Source organism: Onychomys torridus, chromosome 1 (assembly GCF_903995425.1).
Source record: "Onychomys torridus chromosome 1, mOncTor1.1, whole genome shotgun sequence".
Classification (NCBI taxonomy): domain Eukaryota; kingdom Metazoa; phylum Chordata; class Mammalia; order Rodentia; family Cricetidae; genus Onychomys; species Onychomys torridus.
Window position 1 is genome coordinate 104692355 of NC_050443.1, and position 17213 is coordinate 104709567.

The 17213-nt window shown below is 52.3% G+C and overlaps 2 protein-coding genes across 2 annotated transcripts; both read left to right on the forward strand.

Moving 5' to 3' along the window:
* The first annotated feature begins 481 nt into the window (after nucleotides 1-481).
* Mapk3 (mitogen-activated protein kinase 3) lies at nucleotides 482-6767 on the forward strand. Its single transcript, XM_036174494.1, has 9 exons — nucleotides 482-665; nucleotides 1596-1778; nucleotides 3989-4178; nucleotides 4343-4459; nucleotides 4687-4801; nucleotides 5160-5291; nucleotides 5427-5536; nucleotides 5615-5769; nucleotides 6187-6767. The coding sequence occupies exons 1-8, from the start codon at nucleotides 496-498 to the stop codon at nucleotides 5735-5737; spliced, it is 1140 nt and encodes a 379-aa protein (XP_036030387.1). The 5' UTR covers nucleotides 482-495; the 3' UTR covers nucleotides 5738-5769; nucleotides 6187-6767.
* Nucleotides 6768-7385: 618 nt separating this feature from the next.
* Gdpd3 (glycerophosphodiester phosphodiesterase domain containing 3) lies at nucleotides 7386-16500 on the forward strand. Its single transcript, XM_036174928.1, has 10 exons — nucleotides 7386-7575; nucleotides 7855-7897; nucleotides 8108-8243; nucleotides 8318-8363; nucleotides 8478-8596; nucleotides 8677-8766; nucleotides 9610-9743; nucleotides 12157-12216; nucleotides 12330-12381; nucleotides 16313-16500. The coding sequence occupies exons 1-10, from the start codon at nucleotides 7437-7439 to the stop codon at nucleotides 16454-16456; spliced, it is 963 nt and encodes a 320-aa protein (XP_036030821.1). The 5' UTR covers nucleotides 7386-7436; the 3' UTR covers nucleotides 16457-16500.
* The last annotated feature ends 713 nt before the right edge of the window (nucleotides 16501-17213 follow it).

The window sequence follows — 17213 nt, forward strand, 5'->3', positions numbered from 1 at the left end:
GGCAGCCTGGGCTATGCAGACAGACCCTGTTTTTTAAGAAAAAGAAAAGAAAGATGGAGATATGCTGGTTCAAGCCTGTAGTCCCTGCACTAGAGCGGTAAAGGCAAGGGCATGAGTTCAAGGCCAACTTCCAGCACTTAGGGCTTCGGGGGCCAGCCTGCATTACGCCAGTCTCAATAAAACAAAAGAAGGTAACTGAAACAGGGTGGGTTCCCCTAGCGTCCCCGAGGGCCACTGGCCCCTCGGGCTGCACAACTCTTCGGGCAAGCCCAGTGGCCAAGGAAGGGAAGGCCCTGCGTGCCTAGGCGGGAAAGCCGGGAGCGCGCCTGGCAGACCACGTGACTCCGCGGGCCCGCGCAGGCTCGCCGGGCAAGCGCGGGGGCGGGGCGCGCGGGGGCGGGGGCGGAGCCTGGCGCGCGGCCCCGCGGGTGACAGGGCGGGCGGGAGGGGCGGGGCCGCGGGCGGGGCCGCGGGGGGGAGGCGGGAGGAGTGGAGATGGCGGCGGCGGCGGCTCCGGGGGGCGGGGGCGGGGAGCCCCGGGGAGCCGCTGGGGTCGGCCCGGGGGTCCCGGGGGAGGTGGAGGTGGTGAAGGGACAGCCATTCGACGTGGGCCCACGCTACACGCAGCTGCAGTACATCGGCGAAGGCGCGTACGGCATGGTCAGGTGAGGGGGCGTCCCGGGGAGGGGGTTGCAGAGTGAGCACAGCAGGTGCGTGCCCGGGACGTGGGGGGCTCGGGGAGTGCCGCAGGGAGGGACCGTGCAGGGACTTCTGGGGGACCGGGCGCTACTTTCTCCGGGGAGGGGGTTTGGAGCCTTGAAGCCACCTTGTATTGTTAAGGGAGGGGCACCTGGGGGACCCTCGAGACACAGGGTGGAGCTAAGAGAATGAGTGTTCTTGCTGAAGGGGGAGTGAAGGACCCTTCAGCGGGGAGTGGGAGCCTTGGTTCCCCTGGGGAGGCAGTGTCGGAGAGTTTCAGAAAGAAGAGCAAAGCTCAGGGTGGGGCAAACGTTTGCACCGCTGCCCCTGACAAGGCCAGGCGCCCAAAAAAAAGGATGAGGGGTCCGGGGAGTCGGCCTTCTTTTGTGGGATACGGGTCTGTGAGTTCTCGCTGCCCCACTGTGTGCTCTGGACCTTTGTTCATGTGGGAACAGCTCCGTGACCCAGGTACCTCATAGGGAGACCTATCCCTCCTTATCTCTGTTCTCCTGTCCCATTACTGAATCTTGTAGGCTATATTGGCTTCATCTACATCCTCTCCTCAACTCCTATCCCCTGGACCTGTCTTGGATTTAGAGAGCCCTGCTTGGGAAAGGGGAGGAGGGTCAGGGCATCTAGAATGGAAGAGGGTCCAGGAGAAAGGAAGTCAGTGAGTGGCCACTCTCTTCCTCTGTTTGTGAAGTCACTGAAAGGCTGCTGGCTGGTCCCCAGCTTTTTCCCTGGAGATTCCAGGCCTTCACAGCAGGAAGGAGCCAGCATTGTTTACGACTTGGCCAGAGCCCTCTCCTGCTCTCTCCCGGCCCTGCTAAGGCCTGGGTGGGGCCACCAGGCCTGGATTCCCCCTTTGTAAGGCCACATCTCTCTGGCCTTCTCAGCTCTGCTTATGACCACGTGCGCAAGACTAGAGTGGCCATCAAGAAGATCAGCCCCTTCGAACATCAAACCTACTGCCAGCGCACACTGAGGGAGATCCAGATCTTGCTGCGATTCCGCCATGAGAATGTCATAGGCATCCGAGACATCCTCAGAGCACCCACCCTGGAAGCCATGAGGGATGTGTATCCTTCACCTTCTCACAGCCAGAGCTAGGCTAGGGAACTTGGGTTTGCCCTCTGTTTTCGTCTTTTGTACCACCCAGCAAAATAACTTTTTAGCAGAGTCCACAGAGTGGGCCTTAGATGGATCCCGGTGTGTTGCAGCCAACTGGGGTGGCCTTGGACAAGTCCTTTATGCTCTGTGCCCCAGTATGGTGCTGTGTGGGGGAAGTGCTGGGCAAAATAAATGACCTCTATGGGAGCTTTGTCTTCTGACATCTGCAGTTCTGTGACATGACCCAGTCTCTGCCCACAGCCCATTCTTGCTTAACAGACTCACGATTCTTTTTTTGGAGACCTCAGGCTGGAAGGAAGGCAGGGAAGAAAGCTGGTACTGGGCGTGCCTAGTGCTTTGAGAGTTCTAATTCAGCCCTCTAACGTCCCTGTGAGATAAGCTGTGGCACTTCCATTTCAGAGAGGAGGAAACTGAGACCCTCCTGTGAGGTTTTGTCTTCTGAGGGACAGGGTGCTACTTTCTCCAAGGGTGTGTGTGTGTGTGTGTGTGTGTGTGTGTGTGTGTGAGAGAGAGAGAGAGAGAGAGAGAGAGAGAGAGAGAGAGAGAGAGCGCTTTGAAATCTCCTTGTATTGTTAAGGGAGGGACATCTGCGGGGACTTTAGAGTCACAGGGTGGAGCCAAGCCTTTGCCCTCCTGCCCCTGGTCTAGCCCAGGGCCCAAGGGCGGCTAAGGGTCTGGAGGGTCTGTTTCTGCTTGCTGCTTCCTCTCTGACCCTAGTTGTGTTTCCTGGAGCTTCCTGCTTTTCTGAGAGCCCCACCCTAGTTACCTGTAGACTTGCACCTTGCCCAGGGAAGGCAGTCCAGCCTTTGTTGCCCTTCCTTGATACTGCTTGCCGCCTAGTTCAAATGTCTAGTTCATTGTCCACATCTACTTCCTGCTTGGCTCGGCTGTTAGCAGTCAGTAACACCCTTGGCCTCTTCCCTACCCACTCCTCCCAGTCCCAGGATTCGATGGACGGCACCTGCATCTCTAATCACATGACATCTCTAGACTTCTGCACTTACAAAACAGCAACGGGGTTGGTCCACCTGCGCATGTCTGCATGTCCTTCTTCTCTCTTCTTTTGAGAAAGGATCTCACTGTGTAGCCCTGGCTAGCCTGAAACTCAGGATGTAGAACAGTCTAGCCTTGAACTCAAGAGATCCAACTGCCGTTGCCTCCCAAGTACCACCAGGCCCAGCTAACGTTGTGGACCAGACTGGCCTCAGACTTCTCGGGAACAATAAATACTCTCGCCCCTGCCTCTCAAGTGCTGAGATTACAGGGGTGAGGGTTGGCACCAAGCTCCTGACTACTCTTCCATAGACAAGCCAGATGATGTTTATTGATGTTTATTTGTTATGCTTTGGGTTTTTTGTTTGCTTATTTTTTTTTTTTTTTTTGGTTTTTCAAGATAGGATTTCTCCGTGTAGCCCTGGCTGTCCTGGAACTCACTCTAGCCCAGGCTGACCTTGAACTCACAGAGATCCACCTGCCTCTGCCAGGTAGTATACCACCACCACCCAGCTATTTATGTTTAATCTTCAAGTATAAAAGGACTTTTCATTCTTCACCTTCTGGTGTGTGGTCAAGCACTCTGGAGGAGCATGCTGTTGGGAGTGTCTCCCCACTTTTCTGGCTCCAGTCACTCCCATAAGGCAGGCATTTATTTTTAAGCAAACAGTTACTGTGTGCCAGATGGTGTTCATGCATTATCTCATTTAACCCACTCAACGGCCACATGGTTCTGCCCATGGAGTAACAACAGCATTTCTTGTGTGCTGAGCATTCTCCATGGAGTGTCTAACTCTCACAGCCACCCTCTAAAGAACAGTCACTCTCCCTGCTTGTCCAGTCAGGAAACCGAGGCATGGACAGGTTAAGAACATAGAGCTGTTGAGGTAGCATGGGGACGCCGGACATGAGTGGGTTAATGTAGAGCTGCTATTCTTGTGGCGTTCTCCCACTGCAGTTGCTCAGTACCCTCGTTTGCCCAGGAGGGCCACTGAGGGCCCAGAATAGCTGTGCCCTGCACATCATCAGCTCCAGGCTTCGTGAAGCTCATGAGGCCAAGGGACCCTAGCTGGAAGGAATATGTGACCTACTGGTCAGAACCTGTTTTCCTTAACAGAGTGCCTCCTACTCCCCGCACTTTGGGGGTCTCTGGAGTTACCCTCAGTTACATTGTTCAGGACCTCATGGAGACAGATCTGTACAAGCTACTCAAGAGCCAGCAGCTGAGCAATGACCACATCTGCTACTTCCTCTACCAGATCCTTCGGGGCCTCAAGTACATACACTCAGCCAACGTGCTCCACCGGGATCTGAAGCCCTCCAACCTGCTTATCAACACCACCTGCGACCTTAAGGTCAGAGGCAGGCATGCCTGCTTCCCCTTCCCTGGACCTGGGGCACAACTGGTAGAAGCATCCTTGTTGCATGGCCAACAAGAACAGCTTAGGCAGAGCAGGGGCACTTTCTGGACTGTTGGAGGCCTTAGGTACCTAACTCAGTGACCTGGGTTTGATTCCAGATATGTGACTTTGGCCTGGCCCGGATTGCTGACCCTGAGCATGACCACACTGGCTTTCTGACAGAGTATGTGGCCACACGCTGGTACCGAGCCCCAGAGATCATGCTTAACTCCAAGGTAGGAGAGCTACCCACTTTTGCAAGGAAGTCCTAGAGCTATCTCTGGGCCTTGGCATAATCCCTCTGGCCCTTGGGCTGTGGCAAGATATAGAGATCAGTTTTCCTAGCCTCTGTTCTCTGCCCTTTGCTTGGTGTTGGATCTAAGTTGGATGTGATGCTTGGCCCAAATACCAGGAAGGGCACTGATAAGGCTGATCAGGGAGTTCAACACATTCTCCTCCCCAGGGCTACACCAAATCTATCGACATCTGGTCTGTGGGCTGCATTCTGGCTGAGATGCTCTCCAACCGGCCCATCTTCCCCGGCAAGCACTACCTGGACCAGCTCAACCACATTCTAGGTGAGAGGGCCTGGCTGGTTCAAAGGGATGGGAGTTAGCTTCTCAGAGGTGACATTTCTGGAGGGTGAGAATCGGGGTACCACATGTGGAGCCTTCCCAGCATCTCACGGCATTTCCCTAAGGTGTTCTTCCCCATTTGAAAGTTGGCAAAAGCAAGGCTAAACCCTACACCTAAGGAAGACTGCAGGCAGGATTGGAACCCAGGACTCCCTGGTCCTCAGCTCTTTGCTCCTGTCACTGCCCCAGTGGGTAGATGAGGAGGTGGCTGCAGGTGGCTGGGGCTGGGTTCCAGTTCTTGCTTCCTAACCTGTTCCCAGAAAGAGAACTTGGCTCAACAAGATGACTGGTTCGTCCACAGGTATCTTGGGCTCCCCATCCCAGGAGGACCTTAATTGTATCATCAACATGAAGGCCCGAAACTACCTGCAGTCTCTGCCTTCTAAAACTAAGGTGGCTTGGGCCAAGCTTTTTCCCAAATCCGACTCCAAAGGTGAGTAAAACTCGGCAGCAAAGAAGGGTGTATGACCCTAATGCGGACCTCAGTAAGTGGGCCTCTGGGCACTGGGCAGGTGGAGCCTATGGGAGTTCCTTCAGCTGCCTTCTTGACCACTGCCCGTCTCCTTAGCACTTGACCTGCTGGACCGGATGTTAACCTTCAACCCCAACAAGCGCATCACAGTGGAGGAAGCTCTGGCTCACCCGTACCTGGAACAGTACTATGACCCGACAGACGAGGTGGGCTGGCCACCAGTGCCAGGAGGGTAGTTGGTATCCCCAGCGCCTGGCCTGTGCCTTATTGTCTTTGCCCCCTAGCCAGTGGCTGAGGAGCCCTTCACCTTTGACATGGAGCTGGATGATCTCCCTAAGGAGCGGCTGAAGGAACTGATCTTCCAAGAGACAGCCCGCTTCCAGCCAGGGGCACCAGAGGCCCCCTAACAAGAACAGGCATCCCTGTCCCCCGGGACCTGGTGAGTGGCTCACATTGCCCTTGCACAGCCACACCCTGATCAGAGGCTGCCCAGCCTGGGTACCTCATTATCCACACATGTAGCAACACAAGGGCCAGGGCCTGCTAGTCATTTGTGGCCCATCCGGTCCTTTGTAGATCGCTTATCCTCTAGCCCCACCCATCTACTGCCACCAGCATCCAGTGGAGACGCACAGGGTGAGGGGTCCTACCCCTCTGAGGAGCCACCCCGGGCCTTAGGGGCAGAGCATGCCGTGACGACTTGGAGAGGAGCCTGCCGTCACAGTAGTGCATGGTGGTGGCTGCTGTTATTGGCTGCAGAGAAGGAAGCCAAGACCCACAGGCAGACCAAAGGCACTGGTGTCAGGGCTCGGTGGGATCTTCCCGGGTGACAGTTCTTTTCTCTTTCTTCCTTCAGGTCCTGCTCCTACCTGGTCCTACTCTGCAGATTGTTAGAAAATGAACTTTGCTCAACCCGGACCCCGGCAGCCCAGGCTGGACCAAGGGTGGGCCTTGCCACCTTCTTTCACTTTGCTGGGGTCTCCTGCTTCAGGCAGGCTCCTCTCACCCCAAACCCCTGCCCCACCTCCCCGGGGCCCGAGTGGTGAGGTGGCCCCAGAGCTGATCTCTGCTGCTCTGCCTTTATCTACCCCTGCTAACCCTGGCTCTGGCCGACCATTCTGGAGTGGAAGGGCTGGCTATGCTGCCCTAGGCCTATGCTACAGAGGGGTGGAGGGCACTGAGTAGGGACTCAGGCTAAGCCCTGCCTTCTCATCTTGTTGGAACCCCACCCTATTTCCCCGAAGGAACATTCCTATGTCTCAAGGGCTAGTTTCCCTGAGGAGCCAGGCCAGGCCAAACCCTCTCCCTCTCAAAGCTGCCGCATGGAACACCCCTGCTGCTTCTGTGTGTGGGTTATTGGAAGAGGAGGTGGGGCCCATGGACAGCTCCCCCACCTCCCTGTGCCTGTATCTAATATATAAATATAGAGATGTGTATATGGATAACCCTGCCTCTGTCTGTGTGTGCCGACGAGACCCCCAGCGCGCTGTTCTCACAACTGACCCCTGCCTCCAGCTCTGGCCCCCCATGGCCCTGTCATCTTTGGTTCCAGCTGGCCAGGGATGAGGATGGGGTGTAAGGAATTCCAGTCTCCTGGAAAGGGGTCAGTTTTCCTTCAGTCACCGTCTTCCCTGACAGCTTCCTGTTTAACCGGCTGTGGTGATTTGTTGTGACTCAGGGGCACCCTACATCCCCAAATTCCTGGGAAGTGGTAAAGGTAGTTACAGATCCTGGCACAAGTACCCATGGGAGACAGAAAGGTCTGGAAAATGGTGAGGGGAGTTCTTTAATTTCCCTCCCCGCTCCGCCCTATGCACGCGCGCACACACAGTCAAGAACAGAAGGGGGTGTTGGGATCCGTGAAAAGTCTGTGGAAACGGAGCCCAGGGCTGCCTGCCTGGGTTCCTATGCCTGCTCCAGCTCTGCAGTCTGGCCCAGTGCCAGGAGCATAGCAGCAGGCTCAGCAGGTCCCGGGGCGTGGTACTGCCCAGCAGTGGAGCCAGCCTACACTGGCTCGGCAGGCAGGCTCGGCAGCAGGCAGGCGGCAGAGCCCTTTGGGACTGGGAGGCTATACTTGTGACAGACACCTGCTGTGAGGGTGAGGCTATGGTCCCCATCCTGTACTTCCTGCTGCCCACCCTGGGCATCTATGTCGCGCTCTCCATCTTCTTCCTGCGCCGACCTCATCTGCTACACACAACCAGGGCTCCAACCTTCCCTATCCGCCTGGCTGCTCACCGTGGAGGTGAGCTGAGTCGGGGAGGCGGGAGGGGTTGGCAGCCACTTGGGGTGGAGTGAGCCTAAGAAGACAGGTGCCATAGTGAGCAGCACATAGTGGAGGTACAGGGTGTGAGGGAATGGTAAAGACAGAGGTAAGGAGAGTCACGGGGGTCTGGAGGGCACGGAATAGAGAAGGAGAGGCCAGCTCAACTTGGCTGAGGGGAAGAGAGGAAGCCATCAGGAAGAAAGGGAGGCAGGAAGGTCAGGCCAGGCCCCAGGGATCTACCCACACTGCCTCACACAGGGTCTGGAGAGCGGCTGGAGAATACTATGGAGGCTATAGAAAAGTAAGTCCAACATGTGAGGTTGTGGGGTGAGCTCTGCAGGGCAGCCAAGGGTGCTGTTTACTCACTTCCTAATCTGGGTGTCTGGAAGCCCCGGGAATCATGCAGGTGGGGTCACGTGTCCCACCATAAATTCTGTCCCAGGATCTCCCCTCCACCACATGCCCCGGTGCTTCCCTGGTCCTCTTCCCCCATCAACCTTTGCTCCCGTAGTTCCATGGCCCAGCGAGCTGATCTCTTGGAACTTGACTGTCAGCTCACACGGGATGGCGTGGTGGTAGTGTCCCATGACAAGAACCTGTCCCGCCAGTCAGGCCTAAATAAGGATGTGAACAGCCTGGACTTCAAGGTGAGCTTTGCAGCCTCTCCTACTGAGAGCTGACATACTTGCACGTGTGTCCTGATGACACTTGCTCTCCACAGGAACTGCCCCTCTACAAGAAAGAACTGGAGATCTATTTCTCACCAGGTAGGATGTGGACAGCCAGCTTACACTGCTCAGCCATCTTCTCACATACTCTCCTACGACAGCCCTAGCTCAGCTCTCCCACTCTGACCCCAGTTTTTGTGACCTGACTCCCAGGCCACTTTGCCCACGGGTCAGATCGACACATGATACGACTGGAGGATGTATTCCAGAAATTTCCAAGGTTGCCCATGAGTGTGGAGATCAAAGAAAAAAATGAAGAGCTCATTCACAAGGTGGTACTGAAGCCAGGCAGGTGAGGGCAGGCCCAAGAGAGGAGGCCAGGCTTCCCTTACTCCTCTCGTTCCCATCCTAGGTCGCCAACCTGGCTAGGAGCTTTGACCGCAGCGATATTACTATCTGGGCTTCAGAGAAGAACTCAGTCATGAAGAAGTGCAAGGCTGCCGTGAGTCCCTCTTTCTCTGCTGTGGATGGGGCCAGAAGCCACACCAGCCCAAGGAGTCCATGCTAGAGGGCCCAGTAGGGCCCCAGGAACTAGCTTTGAGCACAGTCCCCAAGAGTAGGATTTGGAGCAGACCGTGTGACTATGTGCACAGCCATGGCGTCGCCATGAGGTCAGCTCCAGGGAACCCCCAGTACTGGCTGTGCTGCTCAGTTGTTACTGTAACAGAACTTCAGGAAACAACTCATGGCTCATGGTTTCAGAGACTTTAACCCATAGTCACTTTGGCCCAATTGCTGGAGGTAGAGAGCATGAGACACAGTCGCTCAGTAGTGACACTGAAGGGTGGGTGAAGACGGTGCCTGGGCTGGCTGCTTCCTTTTGCCCTTTGTTTTATCCAGACCTAGCCTTCGGGGATGGTGCTGCCCGCATCCAGGGTGGGTGGGTTTCTTCCCTCCCTTAGCTAATTCTGTGGAAATAACCTCAGACATGCCCACAGGTGTGTTTCACGAAACTCCAAGATACTACTTTTTTTGTTTTGTTTTGTTTTTTATTTTTTTGAGACAGAGTTTCTCTGTGTAGCTTTGGACCCTGTCTTGGAACTCACTCTGTAGCCCAGGCTGGCCTCGAACTCACAGAGATCCGCCTGCCTCTGCCTCCCGAGTCCTGGGATTAAAGGTGTGCGCCACCACCGCCCGGTGGCACTACTTCTTAATGAAGTTGACAGAATTAACCATTACACTGTTCAAGTGTGACTCTGATGTCCAGCCCTGACCCTTGGGCCCATACCAACTCTCTGCTGTCCCAGGCGCAATGGGTCTTCTTATTTCTCCCCTCGCCACCCAGAACCCTGACATGCCCATGGCCTTCACCATATTGAGATCAATCTGGATACTGCTGCTCTACTACCTGGGGCTGCTACCTTTTGTCTCCATCCCTGAGAAGTTTTTCTTCTGCTTCCTACCCACCATCATCAACAGGTACCAGTGGTGAGATAAGGCTTGCAACACCTAGCTTAGGCCACGTTGCCCGGGATCCCAGTTCCCTAGTTCCCCCAGAGTCACCAAGATTCTTTAAATACTTTATTTAAAATATTTATTTTTACTGTGCATGTGTACATGTGTCTACCTCATGTGTGCAGTGACCTATAGAGGTAGAAGATGGGTATCGGATCCCTGGAACTGGAGTTACAGGTGGTTGTGAACAACCCAACATGGGTACTTAGAACCAAATTCAGGTCATCTGAACAAACAGCAAGCACTCTTAACCACTGAACCAGCTCTCCAGCCCTTTATAGAGGGTAGTGACTCCTTTTTGGTTTGGTTTGGTTTTCTTGAGACAGAGTTTCATGTATCTTAAAATGGCCTGGAACTAAGTAGCTGAGGAAGACACTGAATTTTTAATTCTCCTGCCTCCACTTCACTAGTGCTGTAATTATAGGCATACACCACCACACCTGCCTGGTTCTAGTCAGCATTAGACCCTGTGTATGCTGGGCTTTGTGTATGCTGGGGAACAATCTTCCAGCTGAGTCACATCCTGGTTTGTTTTTTAACTTGTGTGTATTTGGAGGCCAGAGACAACCCTCTTTCTGCCTTCATATAGGTTCCAGAGATTGGACTCAGGTTACCTAGGCTTTCATAGCAAGGGTCTTTAGCCACTAAGCAAATGTTTCTCAACCTGTGGGTCGAGACCTCTCTGGGAATTGAAGGACTCTTTCACAGAGATAGTGTAAGACCATAAGAAAATAGATATTTACATTACGATTCACAACAGTAGCAAAATGACATTCAGGAAGTAGCAATGGACATAATGTTATGGTTGGGGTCACCACACCATGAGGAACTGTAGTAAAGGGTCACAGCATCAGGAAGGTTGAGAACCACCGGGCCGTGGTGGCACACTTGGGAGGCAGAGGCAGGAGGATCTCTGTGAATTCGAGGCCAGCCTGGTCTACAGAGCAAGATCCAGGAAAGGTGCAAAGCTGTACAGAGAAACCCTGTCTCAAAAAACCAAAAAAAACAAAAGAACAAAAAACAAAAAAAACAAACAAAAAGGAAGGTTGCCAGTGCTGGGATCACGGGCTAAACCACTGTAGTTCTTGCCTGGCACTCATCAACACTAAGGGGTCTGTGACCCCTGACTTGCAGGCAAGCACGGTATCAGTATGCAGTTTTAGAAGGAATTCATTCAGTACCTTGATGGAAAGCCTCTCTGGTCAGTGGAGTTGTAGTAGTATGTAATAATGTGGGTAGGCCAGTCTAGGAAAGAAAACTGATGAGCCTGGGCTTTCTCATTCCCAAAAGGTTGGGTCAGTCCACCCTACAGAAGCGCTGTTAACAACGTAACCATAGGAGGAAGTGTCAGGAACTAGGTACTTCCTTAGCTGGGGCCTGCCTCCTCCCTTGCCTTTCTGACAACTTCTCCAGGACTATCTATCTCCAAAGCTCTGCTTCCACTACGTGGTTCTCAAGAAAGCTAGCTAGCCCCACAGCCCCTTTCCAAAACGTGTTTGCAGTGTTTTACACAGGGTTAAGGGGAGGGGGTATTTGACCATTACCTTACAGTGCCCCCTCCCGGAAGGGTAAAGCCATGACCCTCCCCCCCCCACACACACACACATTAGTATCAGATATGCAGAGTTTCTGTGACTTGCCCAAGGTCACACAGCTGGAAATATGGAGCCCAGGCAAACTCCAGAGTCTGACCTAGGACACTGCTCTAAAATCATCCCAGGAGTGAGGTAAGTTGTGACAAGTAGCCAGCCTATTGAGCAGTGTCTCATTTGAAGACCCTTCCAAATTTGGGCACTGCGTCACACACCTGTAATCCCAGAACTCATGAGGCCAAGGCCAGAGGGTTGCAAGTTCTAGACCAGCTGGTCTTTAAAAATCCACCCAGACTCAACCAGGAGGACCTCTGTGACAGCCAGTTCTGGAACCAAGCTAGTCCCAGGGCCATCACTAATGTGCTTTAGATCTCCAGCACGACCCATTGTCTAAGACTCAGTTTCCTGTCCTTTAGATAGGAAAAGGAGCCGTCGTGAATGCCTTTAATCTCAGCACTTGGGAGGCCAACCTGGTCTACAGAGTGAGATCCAGGACAGCCACCAAAGCTACACAGAGAAACCCTGTCTCGAAAAACAAAACAAACAAAACCAGGAAACTGACAAGCTCTTAATTAAACCAATGACCCCATGACACAGTAGGCTCTCACTGACTAAGGGGTAAATTACCCCTTTAGGCAGCTTCAAAGTTTCTTCAGGCCAGGCCAGGGTTACATTGGTCAAAAAGTCCTTACCACCCCACCCCTGTGGGGTGGGGAGTGGGGGGAGGAGTGAGGGATGACATTGAGGGACCACACCAAGGAGCTGACCCCGCCGCTTCTCCACAGGACTTACTTCCCATTTTCCTGTGGATGGATGAATCGACTGTCAGCTGCGGTTACAAAATGGTGAGGTGGGCAGGCTGCTGGGTGGAGGGTCCTCAGGGGACCTGCCACCGCCCTTCTCCTTTTCCCTCTCCTCACTGTGTCATCACCCTTGCCATCCCCATCTTTCCTCCCAGGATTATCATGAGGAAAAGCCTGATCCAACATTTGCAGGACCGAGGCGTGCAGGTGAGGACTCTACCCCAGCAAGGAGCTGGTTCCCAGTCTACACAGTTTCCATCATTCTGTGCTACAAGGTGGACCATTTGAGCAGGATCCCACCCCTGAGTCTCAGTTTCTCCGCCTATAAAATTCAGAGAATGAGCCAGGTGGTGGTGGCGGCGGCGGCGGCGCACACCTTTAATCCCAGCACTCAGGAGGCAGAGGCAGGTGGATCTCCTGAGTTTGAGGCCAGCCTGATCTATAGAGCGAGTTCTAGAACAGTCAGGGCTACACAGAGAAACCCTGTCTTGAAACACACACACACACACACACACACACACACACACACACACACACACACCAAATGCAGAGAATGGTATCGGTAGCTCTTTTGAATGTGTACCTGGTACTTAATCAGGGACTGATAGGCAAGCATTCGACACTGGTCATAATGCTTGGGGCCTGCTGAGAAGGTACTGGGAACCAGGACCAGCTCACCCTGTTGCTCTGTCTTGATCAGTGGTCTATGGGAGTAGTGGAGGCATTTAGGTTTGGGTTTTGGTGGACTTGTTTTGTTTTATGTGTAATAAGTGTTTTGCCTGCATATCTATCTGGCACTGTGGCTTGAAGATAGAGTCAGATCCCTGGAAGCTGGAGTTACAGGCAGTTTTGAGCTGCCATGTGGATACTGGGATTAAATCTGGCTCCTCTGGAAGAGCAGCAAGGGCTCTTAACTGCTGAACCATTTCACTGGCCTCCTTTTTGTTGTTTTTTTTTTTTTTTTTTTTTTTTTTGAGGCAGGGTCTCACCATATAACTCTTGATATGTAGACCAAGCTGGCCTTGGACTCACAGAGATCTACCTGTCTCTATCTCTTGAGTGCTGGAATTAAAGGCATGTGCCACCCTGCCTGGCCATGGTTTTGTTTTGTTGGCTTGTTTTCATTGTTTTATTTTATGCATATGGATGTTTTGCATGCATGTGTATCTGTGTACCTCATGTGTGCCTGGCACCCAAAGAGGCCAGAAGAGGGCATCAGATCCCTTGGAAATGTAGTTACAAATGGCTGTGAGCCACCATGTGGGTACTGGGAATCCAAGCAAGGTACTCTGGTAGAGCAACTAGTGATCTTAACCACTGAGCTATCTGGTCTTTTATGTAAGCCAGGCTGGCCACACTCACAGCAATCCTCTTGCCCCTACCTCCCTAATGGTGGAGTTGCAGGCATAAACTACTGTGCCTGGCTTTGGACATTAAGTCAACAAGCCTCACTGAGATGGTTCCACACATTTACCTGGGATGAGAGCTTTCTATCAAACATGGGGTCAGGGAAAGGAGCCTGTCAACCCCATGTGGGATGGGATGTCACAGCTAAGGACAGGAGCCAGTATTAAGGGCCACAGACAGGGAGGTGGGATTAGTCGGAAGAAGGGTGAGGGGAAGACAGCTCTTGGGAAGGAGAAGGACATCCCAGGCAGGTATCTAGAGGGCTAAAGCTCCGAGGAACTGGGTGGGTTCCCTTGGCTAAGGGCAGTGGAGATCAGTTAGACCCACTGGCCTCAAGTGTAACAGGATCACGATCCTCAGCGCCCAGGGAGGGAAGCTTTTGAAGGTCTGCCGTAGAAAACATAATCCAGATAAATTCATACATTAAGAGTCACTCGGTCTACAACATGGCAACCGTGTGTGGGACAGGAGAGTGTCATTAAGAGCCTGATGCTGTCATGGACAGGCGTCAAACTTCAGTGTCAGCAGTGGGAACAGACAGAACAGTTAACTCCCAGAGAGGAGCTTGGGCTAACGCCTGTATCGATGAGACACAAGGAAGAACAGCTGACCCTTACCAGCCCTCTCTCACCTCTGACCTCCATGTGTTTCAAGATGGGACCCTCACCTGTAAAACTAAGACATCTAGAGACCCTGTGAGTTTCCTGGAATAAAAATGTCATGTCAGTCAGCTGCAGGGGCTCACACACATAGTTCCTGGAAAACAGAGGCAAGAGGATGGTGAGTTCTAGACCAGCTTGGGCTAAATGATACTCCCTGCCTCAAAAGACCAAAATAAAGATGAACAGGGAAGGCAGGGCGGTGGTTGAGTGGCTACAGGCTTCGGCTGTCAAACCTGATGACCTGAGTTTGACCCGGAACTCCTAAGAGCTGTCCTCTGACCCACACACCTGGTGTGGTGTGCACCCACTCCACATAAATAAACATCATCAAATTGTTTTAAAATAAAAACCAGTGGCTGGGGATGTGGCTCAGTTGGTAGATTGCTTGCCTAGCAGCCATAAAGCCCTGGGTTCAGTCACCAGTGCCAGTGGGGGGAAAAAGGGGGTAATGGGACTAGAGAGATGACTCATCAGCTGAGAATACTTGCTGCTCTTCTGGAGGACCCAAGTTTGGTCCCCAGCACCCATAATCACTGGCTTACAATCACATGTCACTCCAGTTCCAGGGGACGAGATGCCCTCTTCTGACCTGTGTTGGTACGCAGACATACATGTAGACAAAACACTCATACCTATAAAATAAATAAGTAAACCTTTAAAAAAATAAATACAAATAATTCATAAAAAGAACAACAACAAAAAGCAAAGCAAAACCAAGCACCAGGTAGAGTGGTACACACTTGTAACCTGAGCACTTGGGACATGGAAGCAGAGGACAGAGGTTCAAGGTCATCACCAGCTAGCTACATAGAGAGTTTGAGGCTAGCTTGGTTAAAGAGACCCTAACGAGAGAAGAGATGAGAAAATAAGAAATGGTAAAAACAATTAGTGAAGGGCTGTTTAGTATTTAACGTAAAACACATATTACATTTATCTCTCTGTGTGTGTATACATGGGGGGTGGGGGGAACATCCCACAGTGTGCATGTAGAAGTCAGAGAGTAAGTTCCAGGAATCAGTTCATTCCTTCCACCATTGGCTCCAGGGGACCACTCTCAGGTCTTCAGGTGGTCACCTGCTGAGTCATTTCACTGGCCTTGGTTTGTGGTTTTTGGTTTGCTTTGCAGTACTGGGGATCAAACCCAGGGCTTTGCACAGGGCAGGCCAGTGTTATGCCACTGAGCAACTCAGCTCTTTGATTATTTGTTTGTGACATGTCTCATAGCCCAGGCTGGCCCTTGAACTCCCTATGTAGCAGAGGGTGTCCTTGAACTCCCTTTCCTCTCCTCTCTTGCCTCTCAGTGCTATAAAAACAAGCATGCATCACCACACTTCAATTTCATTTTGTTTATTTATTTGCTTTTTGGTTTTTCAAGGCAGGGTCTCTCTGTGTAGTCCTGGCCATCCTGGAACTCACTCTGTAGACCAGACTGGCCTGGAACTCACAGAGATCCACCTGCCTCTGCCTCCCAAGTGCTGGGATTAAAGGCGTGGGCCACCACCATCCATCAATAATAGCTGTGTTTAATAACCAGTTTGAAAGTCCCTAAAAAGGAACCATCAGCTCCAGCTCTCCATTGGTGGGACGTCTGCTGTGGAGTAATCCCCTTGTACACTGTAAAGATTTGTCACTCAAACTGGTTTAATAAAATGATGATTGGCCAGTAGCCAGGCAGGAAGTGTAGGCGGGGTGACCAAACTAAGAATGCTGGGAAGAGGAAGCGCGGAGTCAGGAGCCGCCAGCCAGATGCAGAGGAGGCAAGATGAGATTGCCGTACTGAGAAAAGGTACCCAGCCGCGTGGATAAACATAGGTAAGAATCATGGGTTAATTTAAGTGTAAGAGCTAGTTAGTAAAAAGCCTGAGCTACTGGCCGAGCATCTATAAATAATATTAAGCCTCCAAGTCAATTATTTGGGAAGCTGCTGCCAGGTATTTGGGAGTTTCTGGTAGGACAGAAACTTCCATTTACAAAGAGGTCTGTGCAGAAGAACAGAGTGCCACCTCCTGGAAGTTAATGGAAGCTTTGGACAGATTTGGAAACTAACCTGGTCCCTCTTTCCTGCTCAGGTGCTATTTTGGTGCCTTAATGAAGAATCGGATTTTGAAGTGGCCTTCAACCTGGGGGCTAATGGTGTCATGACTGATTTCCCCACAGCTCTGAGACACTACCTAGACAAGAAGGAACCAAGGGCTCCTGCCTCCTCAGTCTGAGGCCCTGTCCTCTCTTTTAAGAAAAATAAATATTTTCTTGTCAGCACTTAGTTCATGGATCGAGGAGTTGGCGGGTCAGTCCTGAAGACTCTGAAGATGGAAATGGAACTCAGTGGTGTAATGCTTGGCTCTGGATTTAATACATACTGCGTGAGAGGGCACACATCTTAGGGGAGAGCAAGAAAACCTGGGATGAGCTGGGTCTGGTGATGAGCATCTTTAACCTCAGCCCTTGAGAGGCAGAGGCAGGTGGATCTCTGAGTTAGATGCCAAGGCTACAAAGTGAGACCCTCCCTCAAATTCTGGGGGGCATAATTAGGCTGGTCCACTTGTCCCACTACATTCCAGACTCAGCAGAGTGGCATCACACCCTGAGCCAGCAAGGCCTCCACTCTGTAGTACGCTAACCCAGATGTCCTGGCCCCACTCTAGAGATCCATAGATGAGTGGATTTCCTGAAACCATTAAGAGACCCAGGCATATAACAAAGGACCTGATTCCCTCATGCTGCTGCTGTCAGCTTTACACACTGAGCTGCAGCAGGCAGGCATGGGTGAACTCACAGGATCCCCCACTGTACCAACTGTCCACTTTCTGATCTCCATCACTGGGACCTAACTCATTTAATAGATATTCCCAATGCAGTACTTTTCAGGCCTGCTGGGTACTGGGACTCTGCAGTGAACACAAGTCTGTGTATGCAGACACATGTTTAAACAGACATTTCCACTGGGGTCAGACCTACAGTAACCTGGAG